This window comes from Acanthopagrus latus, chromosome 6, assembly GCF_904848185.1.
Source record: "Acanthopagrus latus isolate v.2019 chromosome 6, fAcaLat1.1, whole genome shotgun sequence".
NCBI classification, from domain to species: Eukaryota; Metazoa; Chordata; class Actinopteri; order Spariformes; family Sparidae; genus Acanthopagrus; species Acanthopagrus latus.
The window spans coordinates 28,840,974-28,864,666 of NC_051044.1; the positions used below are offsets into that span (position 1 = coordinate 28,840,974).

Here is a 23,693-nt window from a genome sequence, read left to right on the forward strand (position 1 = left end):
CCTATTGTTTTATTTTTTTCTACATCTTACATTCATATCAGAGCTGGGGAATCAAACTCACACATCACAATATTTTAGCAAATACCTCAATATCGATATTGCAACAAGACAATAATACAATAATAATAATACAATAATATATTGCAGGCATGACTACTGGCACTTTTACCAAATATTAATCTCACAATGTAACGATATCCAAAATCTAAGGGGATGTAGCCCAATGTCAGGAAAACTAAAGAGCTCTAATTAATGAGCGTGTGTGTGTGTGTGTGCGTGTGTGTGTGTGTGTGTGTGTGTGTGTGTGTGTGTGTGTGTGTGTGTGTACAGGTACAGTGTGTGTCTCACTCTGAATGTTGAGCACACACACAGTTTCTCGGGGTGAAAGTGAGCTTCTGTCTTCTCTCAGATAGTTTTCAACAACGTTGTACTTGAGCTGATAAACTAACTTTCCACGGAGGAGTCTCAAAAACTACTCCACGTGTTTGTGCATCTTTTTATACACCTTTCCCCTTTTCCACATAATCCGCTCTGACACATCTGGTATATTTGGAAACTTCAGGGATCTCGCTGTATTTCAAAACGAAATCTTGTGGGTTTTTGCAGCAGTCGTGCGTAATGATGGCCCCGGCAGCTTTGATTCCTTTACACATGAGGTTTCTTTTTCTTTTTTTTTTCTTTTTTCTTTGTTATGTAAATAAAATATCATCTTTCGGTGTCCGCTCCTCCAGCTCGCTCCAGGACCAGGTGAGTCATACACGCTCCTCGGCGGTGTCACGGTCCAGCGCGGCTGCTTCACCTTATTATCCTCCTGCAACGTTTTCATCAATCAATAGCGTTGCAGCTGACATTTGTCATATTATTGGGGATTTGCTGGTTTCGAATGCAGACGTTTTGCAGCCAAGCTTTAAATAGCCTGTTGACCGCAGAATATTTGGTTGAGTGTGTGACAGGGAGGGCGAGGTGCTGCCAAGAAGTGTGTGCGGTTTGAGGAGCGTTTTGTGTGCGTCTGTGTGTGTGTGTGTGTGTGTGTGTGTGTGTGTGTGTGTGTGTGTGTGTGTGTGTGTGTGTGTGTGTGTGTGTGTGTGTGTTGGAGAGGAGGTGGAGGGCGGCTGGGGAGGGCATTAGTGAATGGCTGCGCTATTGCATCCTCCCAGGGGACCTCTAAAACACACACATTGTCCCGTCCGCACGCACACACACACACACACACACACACACACACACACACACACACACACACACACACACACACACACACACACACACACACACACACACAAGGTACCTTAGCAGCGCACTAAAACACGCCTCCTTCATCCCCAAAAAAAACTCCCATCTCGCTGCCATACCTCTATATCCTCGCGCCGCCCCTCAGCTAAAGTCAGCGCACACACTCTCTCCTCAGCCAGACTCACCGAGAGACGGTGCCGCGTGAGGAGGACCCGCGCGTATTTACGCTCAGAGTGTGTGTGTGTGTGTGTGTGTGTTTGTGTGCGTGTGTCCGGGGAGAGTCGGAGAGCCCGCGGCGCGCTGACAGACAGCAGAGCCGGAGCCGGCAGCCTCCAGAGAGAGAGAGACAGAGAGACAGAGACAGAGACAGAGAGAGAGAGAGAGAGAGAGAGGAGGAAGAAGCTCCTCTCGGCTCGTGCCGTCTTGGTTTGGATTGGACTCGCCTCTCCACGCGCTCTCTCGGCTGGCGTCAGCGCGCAGCTGGAGAAGGAAAGCAAACACGCTGATTAAGAAGAAGAAGGCTCCGATTCAGCCCCGAGCGGCTCCACAGCTTTTTGATCGTATTTTTAGCATCCCTCTTCTTTCCCCTCCTCTCTCCCCCGTCCCTTCTGAGCGCTGGAGTGACAGAGGGAGGGACGGGAGAACCGGGCGGACGGACCGTGAAGCTGCGCGCCTCCCCGGTGGATGAGCCACTGGATGCGGGACGATGGATTAACAGCCTCCCCCCCCGGAGCCCGCAGCTGCTGCTTTTTCGCCGCCGACCCCCCCAGTGCACCTCGGGATTATTTCAGCTCTCACCGGCCTCCCCTCCCTCCCTCTCGAGATGACCGAGGAATATGTTTTGCGGTGCGTCCTGATGCTCTGCTGCGCGCTCCTCTCGGCCAACGCGAGTAACTGGCTGTAAGTTGGACTTTCTCATCCTCCACTCAGAGAGCGGACACTCATCCCTCGCTTTTTCCCCTCCCTTGTCGTTCACCTGACCTCCTTCTCCTCCTGTCCCTCCTCATCCTCACATGTCCGCTCATCTTCTCCTGTCCCCCTTTTCCCTCCAGCTCAGTGGCCGCGCAGGTTAATTGTTAACCATCACACAGACACACACACACACACACACACACACACACACACACACACACACACACACACACACACACACACACACACACACACTCCCTGACTTAATAACTTACCAACAGCGCTACATCCCCCCTACAGAAAGAGTTAGCCACAAGTGGAAAAGCACATGTTCTGTTTGGAAAGGTGCAGGTTTCCATGAAGGTGAAACCTCATATTCTTGATTGAAAATGACATGAAATGTTGCATGTGTGAAAGAGGTTTTTATGTATGAAAGTAACATGTTATATGGCAAGTGGAAACGCTACAATAATGTATATAATTAAAAACAAAAAAAGAAAGAAAAGTTCTGCCTTGGTAACTCTCAGCTCTCTTTCTCCAGAAGAGTTTGTAAATTATGTCTTTAAAACTTAAAGATGCACGATGCAGTTTTTTGGAAAAGAATTTCAAGCTATTTGATGAATATGTTCCCGTTACTGAATAAACATGCTGTTCTCAGGGGGAGATAAGGTCCCCAAAACAGTGTTTCAAGCTAGAAAAGCAGCAGCTCAGACGGGTCCTGCTAAGTGAAACAGTCTGATATTGTGTTGTCCTTCGAGTACTGTTCATTTTTCAGTATATTCAGACACTGAAGTAATCATTGAAGATGCAGATTTTTCTCTTCTGTTTAAAATGTATTCCCCAAAACTAAATAATGCACCTTTAATCAAATTATGTTCTTGTAAATGGTAAGAAACTGAACGATTCATCCCTTTAAAATCCTTCAAAGTCACAAAAATAAAATCCTCCCCGGACATCCCAACAAACATCCATTACAGTGACACAAAAATAATGAAATTAGAAATACGCGTGACCACTCAGTGTCCATTAAATTCTGCAGGCGAGGTGACGGTGAAAATGCAGGAGATGAGGGAGGAGAGCGAAAAGTTCAACAAGGTCACGGCGGGCTCGCAGGCGAACGTCAGCCCACGGCGGAACATTTGATCGTCGGTGTGCTGATGTGACGCGGGGGATCAGACCGAGGGGAGCGCACAGCGAGGAGCGCGGGGCCACCTCCTCCTGGGGCCGGTCGGTCGGGTCGCGTGTGTGTGCCTGCTCTCTCTCTCTCTCTCTCCCCCGGCAGGCTGCCTGTGGGAGGCGGTTAGGTGGGTTTCTGCATTCCTCCGCAGGCTGCGCTCCGCTTTCTTGCTGCCATTCATTCACTCTTAACTCCTCGCAAATTAACAAGCGGCGCTCATCAGTCAGGGAGAAGCTTCTGTGTTCTGCAGAGAGTCGACGTGACGCATAAGAGGTGACTGTGTTCACCTCCATATCTGTACTTTCACTTATTCATTCTCCCACGTGTTAACACCTTTTGTCAGATTTCTAATAGGATGAGCACAGCCTTTTGCGTGTGTACACCTGGATATGGCTGAGGGCGGCCTAAGTGATATTGCTGGCGGATTCGCCGGAATAAATCAAATCAGAGCCTTGACAAACAGCTCTGCCTGCCTTGAACTCTGTCACTGAGTGCAGGCTAATTGTGCTGTTCGGGGCTGAAGGCGTGGTGACAGCAGCAGCTCTGCAGACATGTACAGGCAGGCTGCCGAGCTGCCAGTCTGCTCGACGGGACTGCACTGTTGTGGAGAATGTGCGCGGGGCTGCTGTATGTCAGCCCTCAACACCTCCACAACTCCCCCCAGCTTCACTTTCACCTCCGCGCCGGCAGCAGGTACACTCAGGGTCAACAGGATGGGAGGCAATTAGGAGACACATTGCTGCTGCACATACCCAGACTGTTCGGAACAGTTGTCCAACAGTCCAACAGAGCGCCTCAGTTCAGAGTATCACTGCTGGTTGTTTTCCTTCATCTCTCACATGTCAGCTAACCGATCACTACGACTCGCTGTTACCGTCAATCGAATGTCTTAGTGAAATGAGGCGGAGAGAGGGCCGGCCGTGCACGGCTCGAGCTGTTTGCATTCAGTTTGCATGTAATCAGGCCACTTGCGTTACAGCTTGACGACAGTGACAACAAGGAACCGACACTGCGCGTCTCATCAAAGAGTGTTTTTCAGCCCTTTAACTTCCTGTTCTCGCTGGACGGGTGCCATGCGGCGTCGCTGGCATCCGCCGCTTGTGATCGCTGTGCGTCTTACACTTGGTAACACGCAGCGTGAAGGAGTGACAGAGCTGAAAGACAGCGACAAACCTTCATCTGAACACCGACTGATAGACGCAGCAGCACTGTAATTGTTTTGTTTTTTATCATGGGGGGTGCAACTGTATGATATTGTCACAGTAGTTGTGAGTGTGGCTGCTCAGAATGTGTGTTAATACAACAGCCCTGCAGTCCAGATAGTCACACTCTCACACACAGTCAAGATTTCAGTTATCTGGGCTTATTACTGTGGAGAAAGTTTATCCTACCAATAACATTTACAGAGTGCTGCAATGAGCCTGAGAAGCTTTAAGTCATTTTTTGATAAATCAGCTCATCATTTGCTTTAGTCATGATTGTGGAGAAGGCTAATACTGTGCCTAGTAACCTTAATCATCATCATAGTAACACACCCTTTTGCACATGAATCTGATATCTGCGATGGTTGTGTTGTTGTCAGTTCGCATGACCTCCTCACAAACATGGAAGTGTGTTCCCAACTGTGAGAAACGGATAGCAGGCCACGTGAATCGATCAGTGCAGAGATACTCTCACCTACTTGTTGTTTTAATTATAGAACCCGTCCGTTATGTCGGCTGGCTGATGTTATTGGTCAGTATTGGGCTTTTACATATATATTGGCATTGTCATATATATTGTCTGATATGTGAGGATATGAAGAGTTTTTTTATGTAGATGTTATAATATTTATAATCATTACCTCCCCAGCATATTTTACTGTTTCAGTACACGGATTTCATTTTTGACAGTAAAGTTTATTGTTTAACTGAAAAATATCCTGCCTCTATTACACATTTGTCACAAGTGTTTGATAGCCACATTCAAGGGATTACTGCAAAATGTCTCTATATTGTCAGATACATGGATATTTGAATAAAAAAATGAGAAATAAAAAATAATTGAGTATCAGTTGGGCTCTATGCTCCTTGTTGCTTTTCCATAAATTAGATGACATTTTATGCACATGTAATATAAATCTGATTTAATATTAAATCCAGTGTTGTCGAAGCTAAAATAATAGCAAGTATTTGAAAGATTATAAATTTACGCTGAGCACGTGGTTCAGAAATGTTTTGGACAGTCCTCAGTTATGTTTGCTTATTGCATTGTTAAAAGAAATTAACTGGCTCTGCCCTCTCGTCCGTCTCCTTCAGGAATCCAGATACCTATAGGGGGCTTGGACTGTTCGTCAAAAAAAAGAAGCACTTTGAATACTTTGTGCTCTGGGAAATCGTGGGTGGCATTTTCCTCTACTTGGTGACATTTCATGGATCAAGTATTAATCATGAGAGTGCTCGGAAGATAGTGGACATGATTGTTAGCTGAGGCTCCGGTCCTGGATTGTTGACAGATCTCCTCTCCGAGTTCACTGCATATGATTCAGAATAGCTCAGATGTTTCTGACACCTCTCAGCTGTTCTTACGTCACGTCCAACCTCAGCCTGTGTGTTTACCTCACCTGTGGCTCTGTCTGTGCCTGTCACCTTCAGCCCGTGAGCCAGGATGTGATCACTTTGCCAAATCTCTGTGGCTGCTGAGTCATGTTTAGTGTCCCACTGCGGAATGGGGATTTGAATGCTACTTTTCATTAATTTGTCCGTCATCACCCTTCTCCTCCTCCTCCTCCTCCTCCTCCTCTTCCTCCTCTTACCCTGCTCCGACTGGTTCTGCTGCACCTGCACGGCATGCCGCTCCAGGTCTGCCGTGTGTGTGTGTGTGCTTGTTTTCCAAGTTTCTGTGAGTGTGTGATTTGTTTTTGATGAAGCGTGTGAGCTGGCGTGTTTCCCAACAGTGGCACACACGCAGACGTTACCACGCTGACCGGAGAAGAACTCCCAGTGCACCAACCAGCACCAACTCACAGACGGACATATGCACAGTCAGTTACAAAGCTGGCAGGGAAGTTGTGTGTCTGGTGTGTGTGTGTGTGTGTGTGTGTGTGTGTGTGTGTGTGTGTGTGTGTGTGTGTGTATGCATAAAATCAAAAATCAAATAATTAAGAAATCTACTGACTCAGCAGAATACTTTTTTTGTACTATTCAACTATTCAAACTATTCATAGTGGAGTGTTGAGATGAGTTCAGGAGTCTCCCAGCCCGGGGAGTGAAGCCGCTCTGTAGTCTGGTGGTACGGCAGTGGATACTTCTGTATGTGTTGTCAGATGGCAGCGGGGTGAGCAGACTGTGGCTGGGCGGGTGTTGTCTTTTAGTATCCTTTGGGCTCTGTGTAGACATCCCATTCACCAATGTCACTGACGCTCTGTAGATGGTACCAGTGATGTTCTGGGCAGATTTAATCAGAACCTTTCCTGTCCCGGGCCGTGCACAAGCCATGCCGGTTCGTGATGTTTCCAGTCAGGATGCTTTCTGTTACTGACGAGGACCTGGCTCCGGCATGTAGCCTTTTTAAGTTTCCTTAAGCAGTTGAGCAGTGATGTTTTTTGATTTGCCAGTATGCTCATAAAAACAAATACAAAGCTTGGCGTCGTCTCCATGGTGTCGAGTAGCCAACAACAGCAACAGTGTGGTCAAAGTTTGATTAGGTGGAGGCACGGGAAGACTTGGTAAGGTTCAGGGAAACATCGCGGTTTGGATTCGAGTACTACTCAGTTAAGGTTAGACAAACATAATAATGTCACCTGATTTCCTACTTTGCTCCCGACGGACAAGAACCCCAACTCCTGTGGCAGCTGCAGGGCTTTGTCGAGTCGGTGTAAACAAATGTAATTTGGGTGCAGTTGCTGAAACAACTGGTGCTGTTGATTTTCTTGGAGGAAAGTCTCCTAGAAATGTTGGCGGGATGGCATGGGCCCTATGGGTCAGTTGTTTGACGCACCGCTTGATCCAGATGGAAATATCTCAACAGCTGTTGCACTAATTAACCTTGATGATCCACTGACTTTTTGTCTCCTGCTACCTGCGGGATAGAATAGAATTTGTTACAAACATTCATGAATCCTGGTGATCCACTGAGCAGACAGGCCGTGCCAATATGAAAACAGAACCCTATGTCTCATTTCTACCACATTACTACAAGGACTGTTTTTGATATTAATGCTTAATCAAATGTGACTCAAATGCTCTTTCAAAGGTTACTTACAAAGTCAAGAAACCTTTGACACTGACCTACGAAAAAGAAAAACCCTTGTGGCTGTCAATAATTACTTTCGCCACCGCTGTGGCAAAAGAAGGATTACATCTGGCATGTGTCTAAAGAGGAGACCAAAAATGAAAGTGCCGTTGGTTTCGTTTATTTGTTTGGTTAAACTGTCATGAATCTGCTCCGGAGAAAGGATTATAATCCTCATTTATTTGCTCAAGGGAGCTCATGCCCTTTAAAACCTAGAAAGAGTGGAGTGTTTGCTTTTCAAACACTTCACTTTCAGTAGAGAACAGTGGGTTCAGCTTTGGATGCCATTTGCTACTGTCAACACGGGGCAAAAGATACGGCAGCAGAGCAACCGCAGTGTGGAAACCAACGTGGCTGAAAGTTCACTCTTCATTATTACAAAATGTTCCGGTTTGGGCGGAATTATAATGATTCTCCCTCTAAACTTTCAGCGTCTTGTCAGTGGCTCTTTCTGTCTTGCGTCCCCCTCCCGTGTGTCTTCCAGATTCTTTAAGTGTGTGTCGGTGTGTACGCGTGTGGATGTACATGCATACGTCCCGGACCAGCCATGGTGCGGTGCTAAGGGCAGGGCAGCTGATGGGTAACCAGAGAAAGCAGAGACCTTGGCATTGCTCCGCACGCTGGCGCCTAACACTTCTTTCACACGCGGACAAACGCATGAATGTGGTAAAGCTGCGGCGTGTTATTTCAAGCCCTCTTGTCACCAGAGCGCGTGCAATTATCGTGACACGCTCGGGAGCCGCGGGGAGTCGCTCAGGACGACCAGATTACCGCCAGGAGAGCTCGGGGTGACGGGGAAACACCTGGGTCGCTGAAAGACGAGAGACAGCCCTGGCAGATCCACAGAGAGGTGCACGGGGCTTTTAGGAGACATAACATACACCCCGGCGGCCATGTTGGTGGGCTTGTGGTCCTGGGTAACAATGGCTGTGAACAGCTGATTGCATTTCTGGATGTATACGGCAGCGTCTCTCAGATGCATTGGGTAGCAAGGAAATCAATCATTACGAATTTGATTTAAAGAGGCGGGCCTACAAGCACATTGATACATTCTGGTATTAATAAGTTGGTATTGATTAATGAGGGAGAAGGAGCAGGCAACATTTTAAGCATTTTTAATGTGGCACCTTTCCTTTTCTTTCTTGAAAAAAGCCATGTCAGACAGCCATCAGAGAATGTTTTGTGTATGCATTAATGCCTGGTCAGAGGGGATCATTAGAAAAAAAACCTCGCACCCGATTGCCATAATTTGTGCCAAAATCACACTCACAGTCTTGGAGTCTTAACTCAAATCTGAACACTCAGCCACGATACACATGTTTTTGGATTCAGTTTGACTTCTCAAGGATAACTCAGACCTCCACTGAGAAGTCCACAAATCCACTTAGAAATCTTAGAAATAAGAGGCTCCTTATTACCCCAGAACGCTGCAGAGGATCCTGAGGTTTAAAACAGTATCAAAAAGTTAATAAGTGAGGGTCGTCTGTGCATCCATTAACAGGAACTGCTTTATAGCTTAATCATGACAATTTGCAGAGTGTGGAGCGATACAGGATTAACACATTTGGCAAGGTTAGGGGTTCCTTAATTCAAGTCCGTGTCCAGGAGTAATGAAAGTGCACACTTTGTGTAATAATAATGATAATTTAATAATACTTAAGGTAACATTCATTGCCACTTTGTCCCTTTAAGTGACTTGGCATACACATTGCATCTCAGTCAAAATGAAACATTTAAGGCATTTATAAAGAAAGGTATTCTGTTCAGTAGTCGGTAGCCAATAGGTGAGAACCATGCTTAATATTAGAGGCCTGTACACACAGAGTTCTTTATAAACACAGACTTGTGTACAACACACAGTTGATACATGTGTGTTAACTGTGTAAATAGTAAGCAGGAGTGTAAATGGTGCATGTCCAAACCTGCCCTCTGCCCATGAATGATTTCAGTTTTACCAGCCAGCTTATCTTCTTATACATCCAAACCACACGTTAGCCTCTGAACCCTTTGCAATTTATCTGGATAACTAAGTTATCCCTTCTAGCCGTGTGGATAACTATGGATTGAGATTTTGTATAGACATTCATTGTCCCCAGAGGATGTATCACAATCCTCTTACTTTTCCACTATCATGAGGTTAAAATTACAATTCGTCTGAGTGAATGAAATTTGACCAATTACCTGCAAGGCACAACATTTCCGTCAGTCTCACCTGTACTTGTTGGTGTACCAATGCTGCATGTGAAACACTGTAGCTGCTTAACATCTGCATGTTAGACACTTTATATCAACAATCAATAAGAAATGCTAAATTGATAGTTAATTAAACAGTAGATAATAATTATTTGAATGTTAACGAACAATGCAATGACTTTTAAACATCTGTTAAATGACTGTAAAGGTTTATCACCATCAGGCCATCACAATAATGTTTATAGATAAACTGCACAGTAACTTTACGATAAGCAATTGCTTATATAAGGTTTATAAATCATTTTATTGTTTGTTAACAGTCAAATATCTATTTTCTACAATGTATCTTTTATGAATGATGGTTATTATGATGTGCTACCTCATTGTGAGCATGTTAGCATGCAATATCATACTCAGTCCTAAAACAGAAAAAAAAAAGTGAAAATATGGTTCAGCTTTGAGAAAGTCACCAGAGATTACAGAGAGAATACTGTGCATGTAGAACGTAAAGCTGCAACCCTGAACATGGAGGGTTGTAAACAGATACAGAGAACTCAGAAGCTGTCATGACCGTGAATGGCTGTCACGAGTGGCAGAGTCACCTGTGTCAATTTCAAGCCGTATGGTTAGCTAGCTAACAAGCCAACTTGCCTAAATGAAGAAATGGTGACAGGTACACAGCACAGGAATCATCTCCTGCCAAGTCCTGCATTTAGAAACAATCAGCTGTTCGCAGCTATTGTTTCCTGAGAGCAACAGACCTCTGACATGGCCACCGCCGCCGCCACCGCCGCCGGAGTGTTTGTGACGTAACCTGAAAGATCTTTAGAGACCCAAACATGATGAGGAAGCAAACAATCAGGGGACAGTGACACTTAAATAAGATGGTTGGATGAAGCTGGTATGCATGGACATTATACTGACTACACACACACACACACACACACACTAATTGATTCCTCGCCTTTAGGGACCACGGCACTAACACCAGGCAGGAGGTTAATTTCATGGCTTTTATTGCCTCTTTTCCCAAATGTGTTTGAAAGTGTGTTTTTGTGTAAGGTGTGTGTGTGTGTGTGTGTATGTGTGTGTAGGTGCCCACGCGTGTGTCTGGGTGTATTTATATGCTGCTGGCTCCACTAGAGCTCATTTCCCCCTAAAAATAACATGCTCTGCCAACACCACAACCCTCACACACACACACACACACACACACACACACACACACACACACACACACACACACACACACACACACAGTCTCTCGTAGTGTGAGCCTCTGGCTGCTCAGTAAATGTGTTAATTGAACTCAACAGATAGTTTTCACTTTCGCCGCCTTGCCCTCTTATCGCTCTGTTTTGTTTCTCTCCCTGCTTTGCTTCACTGTCTTACTTTGAAATTAAGCGAGTCAGACAGTGAATGGAAAAAACGTTTCCATCCTCTTCCCCTTCATATATTGTATCTTTCTCCAACCTATGTTTATTTTATTTGTCACTGACTACATAAGTCTATGTATTCAGCCTTTGTATGAGACTGTTTTGAGTATTATGACTCAGTATTAGGACCATATTGTCCTCCATGCAATAACCCACACACCCACCCATTATTACCACCACCACCCTCAGAGTCCTGAACCAACCATTCTCTCTTCTCTTCTAAATCTTTCCCAGATCAATACGTTGTCTGACTGATCAGTTAGCTGATATTACCAGCTGATACTGGGCTATCACACATATCAGTATTTGTTTGATTTGGATCAATAAAGTGCGCTGTTAATCTCTAAAATATCTTGCCTCCATTACACATCTGTCAACCTGCCAGCCAATCAGATACCCTTATTTAAGACTGTGTTGTGAAAACCTTGTTTTACAGTGTAAATTAAACATGGTGGACTGTGCAGGTCAAGTTCACACACACACTCTTCACTTTGGTGTTTGAGATGCTGCAGTCAAATATATCAACACGCTGATACATATCGATTTGGAATATTTGAAACCGTTTCAGTGTTTGATCTGCAGGATCGATACACCAGTACCAGCTGTGAGCTCATACACACACACACACACACACACACACACACACACTCCGCTGCAGTGCCGCCTTGGTCCAAATCCATCTGCTCTTTTGAGTCAGAACTGAATGCAGTTCTTCTTAAAGACTGCCTTGTTGTATTTATCTTGTGATAAAAATCTAAAAATGTTATATTTTTTACAAAGTTGTATTATTGAATTGCAATAATTCTGTATTGTATCAAAGTTCCAGCAACTTGACTACACTAGTCTGAGAGCTTCAGTCATCCGTGTGTGATATATACTGTCGTTTCTGGCAGATTTACCAAATTACCAACATTTTGGTCCATTTCCTAAATGTTGAGGATTGTTGACACATGTCATGGAGACTTGAACACCTTCAAACAGGTTCAACATTCAATCCTTTTTTTCTGTGAAACGACCGAACTAGATTTCTTCCATTGTAAATAACTGAGCTCTGCCGTCAACTCCTCTTGGATGTGACTTGTTCAACAGTCCCTCACTCGGGCGGCATACGAAGGCATTTTATGGACTTGTTGACATCACGCAGGTGCATGCTGGTTTCTGGATGTGCAGATATTTAGTGTTAAGATGCATTTCCCAAAATTCATACATACATGTGTTGCCAGTTAAACACTAAAGAGCCAAACTTATAAAAAGAATTCTGTTGATCTGCGAAGATGACTTTTAGGAAAGTGGAAACTATGCACAGGATTTTTCAGTCTTTCCATATTTCAGCCACTGAACCGTCGTGCATGTAACACTGGTGTTCTCATGTGACACGACAGAGGTTGTTCAGAGCGGTGTGATCACCTGGAGCCACGACGAGCTTCAGAAGGGAAGAAGAAGAAGAGCTCGGTGCTGTGCTGTGGTTTTGTGGCTGAAGATAAACTGAGAGAATAGTGCCCTCTACAGGCCACCGTATGTTTTACAGACTGTAGGTGTCCACCACAGAGGTGATGGGGAGGGTTAGCTCAGGTCATACCTGTCTTTATGAGCAATTTACATTTGTGCAACCTGCTGAGTCTCTGCTCATGAACTGAATGGGAATCAGAGTTTCTGTGCACTTTACTTCACTGGCCTGGAGCGAAAGAAAAATACTGTCCATGCATCAGACACTGAACAGTGACTTGTTACAGCAGTGTCTGCCGGTCTGTGCACAGTGCTCCGCTAGAAAAGATGTTTCTGAGACTCTTTCTTGCAGCTCTCCTCCTTGCGCTTCCCATCCATGCTATATTTACCTGTCAGTGTGTACCTCTGCTGTGTGCTCAGTGCTGGAAAGGCAAACACGAGGATATTTTCATATAAATACACACTAGAGGTGATGGAGGTGCAGCGAGTCTGCTGCAGTTTGTGAGCATTTGTGTCACTTTGTGTGTGTGTGTATGTGTGAGCACGGACGCTGAGACGTGCACTGGAGCACAAGATGCAGATGTGTCCAGCTGTTGTCCCCTCCCGCCCCTGAACGTCTCCCACTGCTTTCCCTAATTCCCCTCTCAGCTCAGCTGTCTTTATAGTGTTGAAACAGCGTACAGCTGATTGATCAGATGAATTTCTTAGACTAATTTTTGGGAAATACGGTTATTGGCATCCTACTGAGAGTTAGATGGGAAGACTGATACCTCTGAAGTCGTCAGTGATCCCGATCAACACAACTGGCGACTTGCGTGTCACTGATTATCCAGTTTCAGTTCTTATAGATTAAGCAGAGTAGAAACAGCCTTTTGATAAGTGAGCTTCAGTAGTACTTGGGAGAATTTTAGTCACCAGTCATAATGCAAAGCTAACGGCTTCCTAGCTCGTTCTCATGATGCGTTCTATTTGAGAATCTATTTGCTGGAATGTCCCCTGTAGCCATACTTTCTGACCCGGAAAAGCCCGACACGCCTCCCAAACACTGACCTTAAGATCCAAAATGGCTGCTCTTTGCATCAACAGTCGTCAAAGCTGTTTTGTATGTGTACAATGTACTGTTTATTAGCACTTATATCTTATTTGTAGCCAATCAAATCAGTCCTTAACACAGTACTGTCCAACTTATATCTCTGGACACGCCCCTCAGGTGTTTGTATGCACAAAATACCACACGCTGCATCGTTAGCAGCTTGCCTTTGCTAACAATGGCTAACCTGACCGGAGCTACTTTTCTGGCAGGCATCGCATGCATGACTTCATTCTCAGCTCCATCCTCAGACTTTCAAAAGTATAACGCACCACTTTTTTCAATTCGTAATTATAATTTTTGTGTGGTGCTCACCACGTTGACCATGTCCTTTGATTCCCGTCTGGAGATAACCACCTGCCTCTCCTCTATTTAATAATTATCTCTTATTTTCAGTTTCAGCCTCCCGTGAGGCCGTGGGGGGGCTCTGGGTGGGAGGTACGGAGCATTCCACCTGGACTGCGGTGCGTTCGCAGGCCGCTGCGTGTTTGTGTTGCATTACACATTGCAGCCTTCACAACACCACTGGCTCCACCGGGCTTAGACCCCTGGGATTTAAGCACGCAACCACCAGAGGCCAGAGAGAGCGAGAGGAATGAGGATGAGACCTGAGACGATGGTGTGTGTGTGTGCGTGTGTGTGTGTGTGTGTGCTGCTGTGTCCTTGTACGGGTTGACTCCTCTGTCTCCTCGTCGGGGTGTTTTGTTAACCTCGTCTCTGGGAAGCGAAGGGTACACACAGCAGAGTGAACAGATAAAGTGAGACAGGGCACACACACACACACACACACGCCCAAGGCCTGTGCTGAAGCTTTCCCACATGTATACACACACACACACACTGCAGAAAATCACCTGAATAACAGCTTATCCAGTGTTTATTAAATGTTTCCAGGGTGACTGTCAGGGCAGCAGGATGCCACACTGTTTCGGTAAGCGCGGCGTTGCCCATCAGGCAGCAGCTTTCCATCATCTCGCGTTTTCTCCCCGGGTTGTTTTTATGGCCGTCTGATGGTCTCCCTGCAGGACGCCTCAACTCAGAACACAGCGCCCTGCCGCAGGCTACGCCATACAACAAAGAGGGATCAGACGCCGCACATGGCTTTGATGAAAGCTCGTAACTGCAGTGGAGTAAATCAGAGCGGGGCTGAGTTGGACTGATCCACACAGGGGGAGGGAGGGGGGTCAGGACCTGTAGATTTCAGAGGAGACATAACCTCACAGAGAGCCGGAGAGAGACAGACAGCGGGGTTCAGGATTTGCCAACAGTTTAGATTCACCGCAAATCAATTCACGAAAAAATGTCGCTGATCCGGAGACTTTGGACAGTTTTATTAGCCGGCCTCGTTTTTCGTTGTTGTCTTTCCACATTTTTATATCACTGACCTTCATGGGAAAAACTACTTTGAAAGTGCTTTTCATATCTCAGTTGAGGCACTCCTGTTCCGTTTTTTTTTTTTCTAGAATGGATCTCAGTAGAGCGCATACCTCTGCCAAGGCCCAGCAGTCTGCTCTTGCACTGACTCCTACTGTAGACACCAGCCACGGTTACATGGCTGATTGTTTTCTCCATGCTGTGTTCCCTGAGAAATTATGAATGATCTCACAATGTTAAAGGTCCAGTGTGTAAAACAGTTGATAGTGATCAGGCCAGCCACCAACCAGAGCCAGTATTCAACAAGTTGTGAGTGAATGTTCACCAGCTGTTCTCTGACTGTGTCTGTCTGCTGTTTGGTGTTGAGCAGGTCATCTACAGTTGGTTTTCAGGGGTTTTTTTTCAGCTGCCCACTGCCATCAAAAATGGTGCTGGGAGAGTGAAACAAACAGTAAAAGCTGCAGTTTGACCAACAAACACTTTTCAGTGAGCTAAAACACACTGAATTCTCCACGGAGCCGACAGCAGCAGTCGGCTGCTCGTTGCCAACACAAGCGACCCCTTGCGCACACTTAATCCGCCGCTGATAACAAATAACTGATTGGTGCAGCTTTTCGACGAAAGGGTCCACGATGCGAATATATAGCGAATTGAGTCACGCTTACGAGTAGGTGGGAGCGGATGTGGCTGAGATGCGGTGGAGTGGAGGAGAGCAGCGGGTTATCAGAGCGATGAGTGCGAAAATACTGACACGGTCCGGAGAGGAAGAGCAAGAGAAGGCCATCAAAGAGACGGAGGGAGAACGATTATCTCAAGTGTTGAGAGGAGGAGATGAGAGGGTGAATGGAGAGGAGGAGCTGTTTGACCTCTGAGGGGATGATGACTAATTATACCACCACGTGTACACATAGTACTAAACATAATGATAAACATGCAGTTCGGCTGCTTCTCTCCCTTTTGCGACAAGCAGCCGATATATAGACGATGAAATAAATAATCGGGATGTCTTGCAGACGGGTTTAGGACATCCTGATTGTTTATCATCAGTTCGATCAGCGGGTGTAAAACACTGGTAGCAGGACTTTGTGTTGTGCATTATGTCTTTGTCAATAATCTGACTTCAGAACCCTGTGCAGTCTGGACGTGTGCCACGGCTTGATTGAGACGGGCTAACAGGGCTTTACAGAGGTATGTGTGGTCTCGGGAACTCATAACCCGAGACTCATAAAACAAGCTCGAGAAAACCTTAAGGAGAAACATGTCTGCTGGTGCAGAGTGGCAGCCCGAAAGTTAATTTGGTTGGAATTCACTTTACTTTATTATCCAGGGCCATTGTGATAGTCAGACTCTTGTTCGCTGCACAAAGGAGCCTGGAAATACTGAATTCGCTTGTGTGTATGCAGCCCGGTTATAATGCTCATACATTTCTCTCTTATGCCTTCAAGACTCCTGTTACACAGTTGTGGTGCAGCATTTCACAATGGGTGCCAGCTTTAGTTCCTCTCATTAGGTGAGCATGAACCACTCTGGTGCCTAGAGTCAAACTTTCAGGCCGTGGATGATCTAATGTAGATGTGAAACTTGGATTTCATGTTTTGTTTTGGGTTTTTTTTTTGGTTTATTTTGGATGTGAATAATTGAATATGCTTTGGATTCGGTCAAACAACACACTGTTTTCTTTACCATCCCTGAACAGAACAGTTCAACACTTTAGGAAGTCCATTGATTTGTGTTGCTTTTAAGAGTGAGATGAGAAAGATGGTGTCAGTGTCAGTTTAAGTGTTGAGCTGGAGTCAAAAGCCTCATCTCCACCGCACGGTACAGCTCGGCTCACCTCGGTTTCGGTACCAGGTACTTCTCCTGACTGGGTTTTCCACTGCAGGTAATCCTCCCTAAAAGTAGGCAGGATTCCCAGCTGATCACCATAGCGATGCTCATGTGACTACAGTGACATCCTCTTTAATGCAACACCAACACAGGATATCAAAGGGGCGGCGTTGTGGATTCTCAGCATGTGGCTGTTTGTCACGGCAAGGAGGGAAACAGCATCAGAAAAGGCTGAAGGCAGCGAAAAACAGAAGAGTTTGGGAAATCCTACCTCAGATTGCCGATGAGAGATCCAGCAGCACCTCTACATTTTACTTGTTTTTTTTTTCACAGATCACTGAATTTTGTTTGTTTCATCACGGGGATGTGAAAATGACAATTTGTGTTTTTTGGGATGAGTTATTTGTGGGAATTACCTAAATGCACCCTGAGCTGCCCGGCCACAGTTTGTGGTCTCTGAAGAGGTACCATGGCACCCATCCTGGTAACCAGAAAGCTGCCCGCAGTCCTTATCAACCACCTGCTGATCAACACTGCAGCATGTAACTCCTCCTAAAACAAGATAGACTTGTTTTAGGAGGATTGAGCAATGTTGGCATTTTTTCACTTTTCATTCTTGATGCTATGCTAAGACTCCATCCCTGGACACACAAACACAAATGAAATATGAATTTTCTCATGTCACTGTGAGAAAGAATGTGGAACTATTCCTTTAAAAAATGAACACAGTATTGTTGCGATCGTGTTCGGATCATCTGAGAGGACGAATAAGTAATACGAGGGTATTAGAAATACAGATTTGTGAGCAAAAAAGTGTTTTCGCCTCTCTTGCAGGCCTGCCGTGCTCTAAAAGGTGTGCAGAATCCTAAAAGAGTCAACCACCAGCCACAGAATGTGTTTGACGCTGCTTAAAAACAAATCATCTAAAACTGAAAAACATCAGAATACAACATGGCACACTCATTTTTCGGTTTCGGTAACTCTGCATCAAGTGTTCCAAAAGCTATCAGTTTTACCATGTTTAAAAGATAATTCTAATATGTGACTGCACTGGAAATGAGTTATTGCATCTCAAAAACTGTTGAACTTTCTCTTGCTTGACAAAACAAAGGGGCTTTTTTTTAAGACTCAACATTTGCTCCAATGAGCAGTGTAGACAGAACATGGTCGCGGCTGTGAGACTTACTGCCAGCTTATGAGAAAACCTATTTCTGTAAGGTGCAGCTGGGACTGGAGATATGAGACTGAAGTGATGCGAGGTGGATGTGTGAGGGTCAGGGCATCCAGACTGATGCCACTTTCTCACACATCTTAGACAGTGTGTGTGTGTGTGTGTGTGTGTGTGTGTGTGTGTGTGTGTGTAGTGTATCTCCCTGACCTGTCTGGCCTCGAGGTGGTTGTGTGTGATAAGCCACTTTCCCTCCTCTCAGTGTCCTCACTACCAGACATTTATCCCAAACATTCCCACAACGTCATGGGAACCAACCCTCTGTATACACACACTCTGCTTCTTCTGAATGATGTCGTCCACCTATTCAGTCGTCCCTGGTTTAAAGCTGACATCAGCTGTCCCAAAGTGATGCTATAGAGGAGATAATACCTCTATATCAAGTATTACATATCAGATTTGGTACCTCCAGTCACATCTCTGGATGTTCCTTTGCAGTTTACATAATGTACTCACTGCGCTCTAAAAGGTCCTGTTGTGTTGTGCTTTTATCTCTCAGGTATCTGGCCAAGCTGTCGTCAGTGGGAAGCATCAGGGACGAGGAGACATGCGAGAGGTTACGAGGCCTCATCCAGCGACAGGTACACACCTCGGCCTACTGACGTCGACGACTTAAATATCACAACTCCATAACAGTTGAGATATTACAAACACGTACACGAGTTAACAGACCCATCTGTGAGGGAAGATATGATATGTAACAATGGCACTATTATTTTTCTAAAGATTATATGTTTTGTTGAGCCATGCACATAGATTATCCCTAATGTTTCCAGCGGTGTTCAAACTCTGAGAAATCCACAACTTTACTCAAAAGCGCAGAAGTCAAATGTGAGTTCTCCTCCGGTCAGTAAACTGCTCGGGATGAGAGAACAATCTGACGCCCCTATGGGTGTTTATTCTTCCAGAATGGATCTGCACACAACTTTCTCCTCGGGCGCTGGCTGGCTGTCCGACATGGACAGAAAGAAGAAAAGAAAAAAGAATGGACTATATGTGCCAATATTCTCCACTGAAAACTAGAAATAGAACAATCTAATTGATTAAGGAAACTTTTTTTTTTGTACTGTATATGAATGCTAACAAGGCAACATGGCCACAGGGAAGGCAAATTCATTCTGTTAGTCGATCAGTCCAAAGCTTTTGGCCCAGACTGAAATAAATCAACAAATATTGGAAGGATTTGCAAAGTCACTGGAATCCTAATGACTTTGGTGATCCTCTTACTTTTTTCCAAGCCGCAAGGAATTCAAAATTTATACCTGTCCTGTGAAATATCTCGACATCTAGGAGATGGATTAAATGGTATTTTCTTAGTGTAACGTGCACTGTGTTTGTGGCTGATGTCGTTCCTGTGTGTTTCCGCTCCAGGTTCAGATCTGTAAGCGCAGTGTGGAGGTGATGGATGCGGTGCGTCGGGGAGCCCAGCTGGCCATAGACGAGTGTCAGTTCCAGTTTCGCAACCGTCGATGGAACTGCTCCACTCTGGAGACCATGCCTGTGTTTGGCAAGGTGGTCACCCAGGGTAAGTTTACACACTTCCCCGTTAATGAAGATCTCCCTGCAAGCATGTGGACACGGAGGAGACGCTTGTATGACAGACAGCGCCACAGCTGACTGACAGCACAACAAGCTCGCCTGTCAACCTTTCTACCTACATTTCTTTAGAAAGTTGGGACCTGAATATGGATTATTGGAGTATTTCATGTCATTTTAAAGTATTTTGACATTTTTTGAGCTTGTTTTCCATCTTGGACTTGACTGCACTTGTTATTCTCATACACACGCTGTTGTTTGCCATTTAGAATGACTTGTCTTCTGAGTTACATAATGAAATAACACGACTGTGCTGGTGTCCGTGTGCGTCTGTGTGTGTGTGTGTGTGATGTGTGTGTGATGTGTGTGTTAGGCACCCGCGAGGCAGCCTTTGTGTACGCCATCTCAGCAGCCAGTGTGGCGTTTGCGGTCACAAGAGCCTGCAGCAGCGGAGAGCTGGAAAAATGTGGCTGTGACCACAATGTACATGGAGTCAGCCCAGAGGGTAGGTCTCTCTCTCTCGTTCTCACAAACACACACACACACACACACGCAAAAGAAACAGAAGGTGATCCAGTACATTTTAATGGAAGAAGGACTGAGCATAAATAATGATTTTATTGAAAGAGCCAGACATATATCACAGGTAGCATGTTACAGCAACTGTGCTGTCTTATCTACGTGTGTTTGGGCAGATTTTTAAGAACGTTAATACCAGGGCACACATTTCTACCATAAATACAGAAATACTGAAAAGTGGTGGAAATACCACCCGAGTGTGTCTGTTTTACATCATTGAAAGCCGTCAGCCTGACCCCTCTTTTCTCTGTCCTCATATCTTTTCATAGGCTTCCAGTGGTCGGGCTGCAGCGATAACATTGCGTATGGAGTAGCATTTTCTCAGTCCTTTGTGGATGTGAGGGAGCGGAGCAAAGGCCAGTCCTCCAGTCGGGCTCTCATGAACCTGCACAACAACGAGGCTGGGAGGAAGGTAACTCACTGCCCTTGTTGAACTATGTGAACATGTCGTAGTGAGAACTTTCGCCAAAAAGATCCTTATTTGGCCGAACGGAATTTGAACCTGCACTTGTGTAAAATCATCCTATCAATCAACTCAGCCTCTCTCTGATTCAGAGGGAACTCAAAACTGACAGTGTGACATAATAACGCAGACAAATTTAAGGGGAGAAAGTCTTATTTCTAAAGTTGAGAAAAGTCTTTTGAAAGTAGTTTAAGTCAAGTCTTGAATCTTTCAAGATAAGTCAAGTCCCAAGTCAGCCGAAACAAGTCCAAGATAAGTCTAAAGTCATTCAAGAGAAGTCCATTTCAAGTCTCAGGACATTAAAAATAAGCCCAAGGGAAGTATCAAGTCATTCAAGACAAGTCGAAATCATGTCTCAAGTCATTTAGGATAACTCCACTTGAGTCTCAGGTCATTGAAGATCAAGACTAAAATCCAGAAACATATTTGAGAGATGCTGATATCCAGAGCAGCTAGTCTCTATGGACAATACGCATTGTAATCATGTTATTTTGAGTTGTGTCTGTTAACCAAAGGTTCTTCGGCCTCTCTGCAGGCCATCCTGTCACACATGCGTGTGGAGTGCAAATGTCATGGTGTGTCGGGCTCCTGTGAGGTGAAGACCTGCTGGAAAGCCATGCCGCCATTCCGCAAGGTGGGCAACGTCATCAAGGAGAAGTTTGACGGCGCCACTGAGGTGGAGCAGCGCAAGGTGGGCACCACCAAAGTCCTGGTGCCTCGGAACTCCCAGTTCAAACCTCACACGGATGAAGATCTGGTCTACCTGGACCCGAGTCCGGATTTCTGCGACTATGACCCGCGCACGCCGGGCATGCTGGGCACAGTGGGCCGCCAGTGTAACAGAACCTCGAAGGCCATCGACGGCTGCGAGCTAATGTGCTGTGGCCGCGGCTTCCAGACGCAGGAGGTGGAGGTGGTGGACAGGTGCAGCTGTAAGTTCCACTGGTGCTGTTACGTCAAATGCAAACAGTGCCGCAAAATGGTGGAGATGCACACTTGCCGGTGATGGGAGTGGGTTGCACAGAGGGCGCTGCTGATGAACTAAACAAATGCCCCGCACTCCTACTCCAAGGCCAGGGAGCAAGGACGACTCGTGTAACTCCATCTTCTCCTGCTTGAAACCGCCCCACCCTCCGACTACTGGTCAGCGGAAACAGACTGAGTGGCTGAGAGGTCGAACGTCACCCTATTCGTTTAATGCCACCGTAATGGATATCAATAGATTATGCATGGGATTTCCTACAAAGCTACAGAGGCAGTGTGTTTCTTCTCAAGTAGAAAGCATCTTTTCACTTTCTGCCTCCCTCCGTCACTCTCGTATTTGCTTTGACATTGATGCTTCTTATTTTTGTAATGTTTAACTTATTTGTTGAGACTGAGGAGACTGATGGGGGGGTGAACCTGGAAGGAGGGGACAGATGAGTGGCGATGATAAGGGACAAACTGGACCCATGGGTGGGCAAGATGGGTGGGTGGGGTCAAGTTGGAGGGTCGTTTCCCCCTCTGTTCTTGCTGCTGCTGCTGCTGCTGCTTCTTCGGGGACTCACTTCGAGTGCTGGATGTCAAAAAGGGAGAGTCCGTCAGAGGACGGACTCGAACAACAAAGAGGGACGCATCGCAGACGGACTGCCTGCGATTGGCTTCCTGAGCTGCGCTGAGGTTCAGTCGCAGCTGAGTCATTTATTTTGCCCCCTGCAACGCCCTGATGCTGCTCCACTCACACACACTCCCTCTCTCTCTGTCAGAGGGAGGACGATGATGATGGACAGGTGAAAGCCACTGTCAGCTGCTTCCTGTCTTTTCTGTAGGCCCGTAGCACTGGCAGGTGATGGGCATGAGACACACAAAACACACACATACCCAGCAAAACATCGCTCCGAAACGACATTTGCGTATCCACAGCTGCTACCTGCAACGGGGAACCTTGTAACAGAACAGTTTCCAGATTCCAGATTTTGTTGTTTGTCACCATTTCAGAACATCATGTTGTGTGTGCGTGCTCACCTGGATCGACGTCGATCTCGCGCTCCTCCCGTATGCAAGTTGGCTCGACGCGAACGCGAGTAGACACACAGAGATGTGCATGCACCAGCAGACACACACAATGTAAACACACACATCGACAAAGGGGTCCGCCAGAGGGTTGCCGAGCATGTTCACCGTGCATGATGACTGAAGCACTTTCTCTCCAAGCGCACATAGAGCCCTCGCCCCACAGAAACACATTGAAATTATCCCTGTTCATTTCACACACACACACACACACACACACACACACACACACACACACAAACAGTTTCCCATGCCACTGTGAGGACTCTATTGTTGTCTTGTACCACCACCATAAAGCCAAGCTTTCCTATAATAACGTGCTATCATTATAAAGACATACTGTAGATCTGTAAAGACTTATACACTGAAGAAGACTATACTGCCTATGAATGTATGTTAATATGGAATATATGCTGTGTCAAAAATGACTCTTGTCACTTCTTTCAAAAGGACTGCGTGTGTGTGTGTGTGTCTGTGTGAGAGAGAGAGAGATAAAGAGAGAGAGAAAGAATGCCACAAAAGCTATGTTGCCCAGAAGGAAAAGAAAGAACATGAGAGGACAGAAGGATGGAAAGTGAAAAGGAGCAGATTTTATTCCACCACCAAGCTCTGAGACACACACACACACACACACACACACACACACGCACGCACGCAGCCCCGCTGACAGACATACACATATTTCAATAAAATCGTCCATTTCCCGTGTCTTTCAGCTGCATTATTATGTGGCCACAGTGTGCACCGTGCAGCATTTTGTGCAAGCGCGCGTTTGTGTGTGCGTGCTGTTTGTGTGAGGTACATTACACCCCGAGGTCCTTCCCTGCACCCCTGACACCTATAAACATAATTTATGCGCAGTATATCACCGCGTA

General features: G+C 45.8%; 1 protein-coding gene across 1 annotated transcript; it reads left to right on the forward strand.

The window, feature by feature from the left end:
- The first annotated feature begins 1,434 nt into the window (after positions 1-1,434).
- Positions 1,435-23,217, forward strand: wnt4 (wingless-type MMTV integration site family, member 4). The gene is made up of 6 exons (XM_037102591.1): positions 1,435-2,133; positions 18,688-18,769; positions 19,560-19,713; positions 20,098-20,229; positions 20,573-20,715; positions 21,302-23,217. Exons 1-6 carry the CDS (start codon positions 2,057-2,059, stop codon positions 21,770-21,772), a joined length of 1,059 nt encoding a protein of 352 aa, XP_036958486.1. The 5' UTR covers positions 1,435-2,056; the 3' UTR covers positions 21,773-23,217.
- The last annotated feature ends 476 nt before the right edge of the window (positions 23,218-23,693 follow it).

What these genes read in the sequence shown, in the direction of transcription:
- wnt4 (XM_037102591.1), top strand. Translation starts at nt 2,057, where the DNA reads ATGACCGAGGAATATGTTTTGCGGTGCGTCCTGATGCTCTGCTGCGCG. An exon ending in GAGGCCTCATCCAGCGACAG is followed by an intron (nt 18,770 to 19,559) that starts GTACACACCTCG and finishes TTTCCGCTCCAG; the next exon opens with GTTCAGATCTGTAAGCGCAG. An exon ending in ACATGGAGTCAGCCCAGAGG is followed by an intron (nt 20,230 to 20,572) that starts GTAGGTCTCTCT and finishes ATCTTTTCATAG; the next exon opens with GCTTCCAGTGGTCGGGCTGC.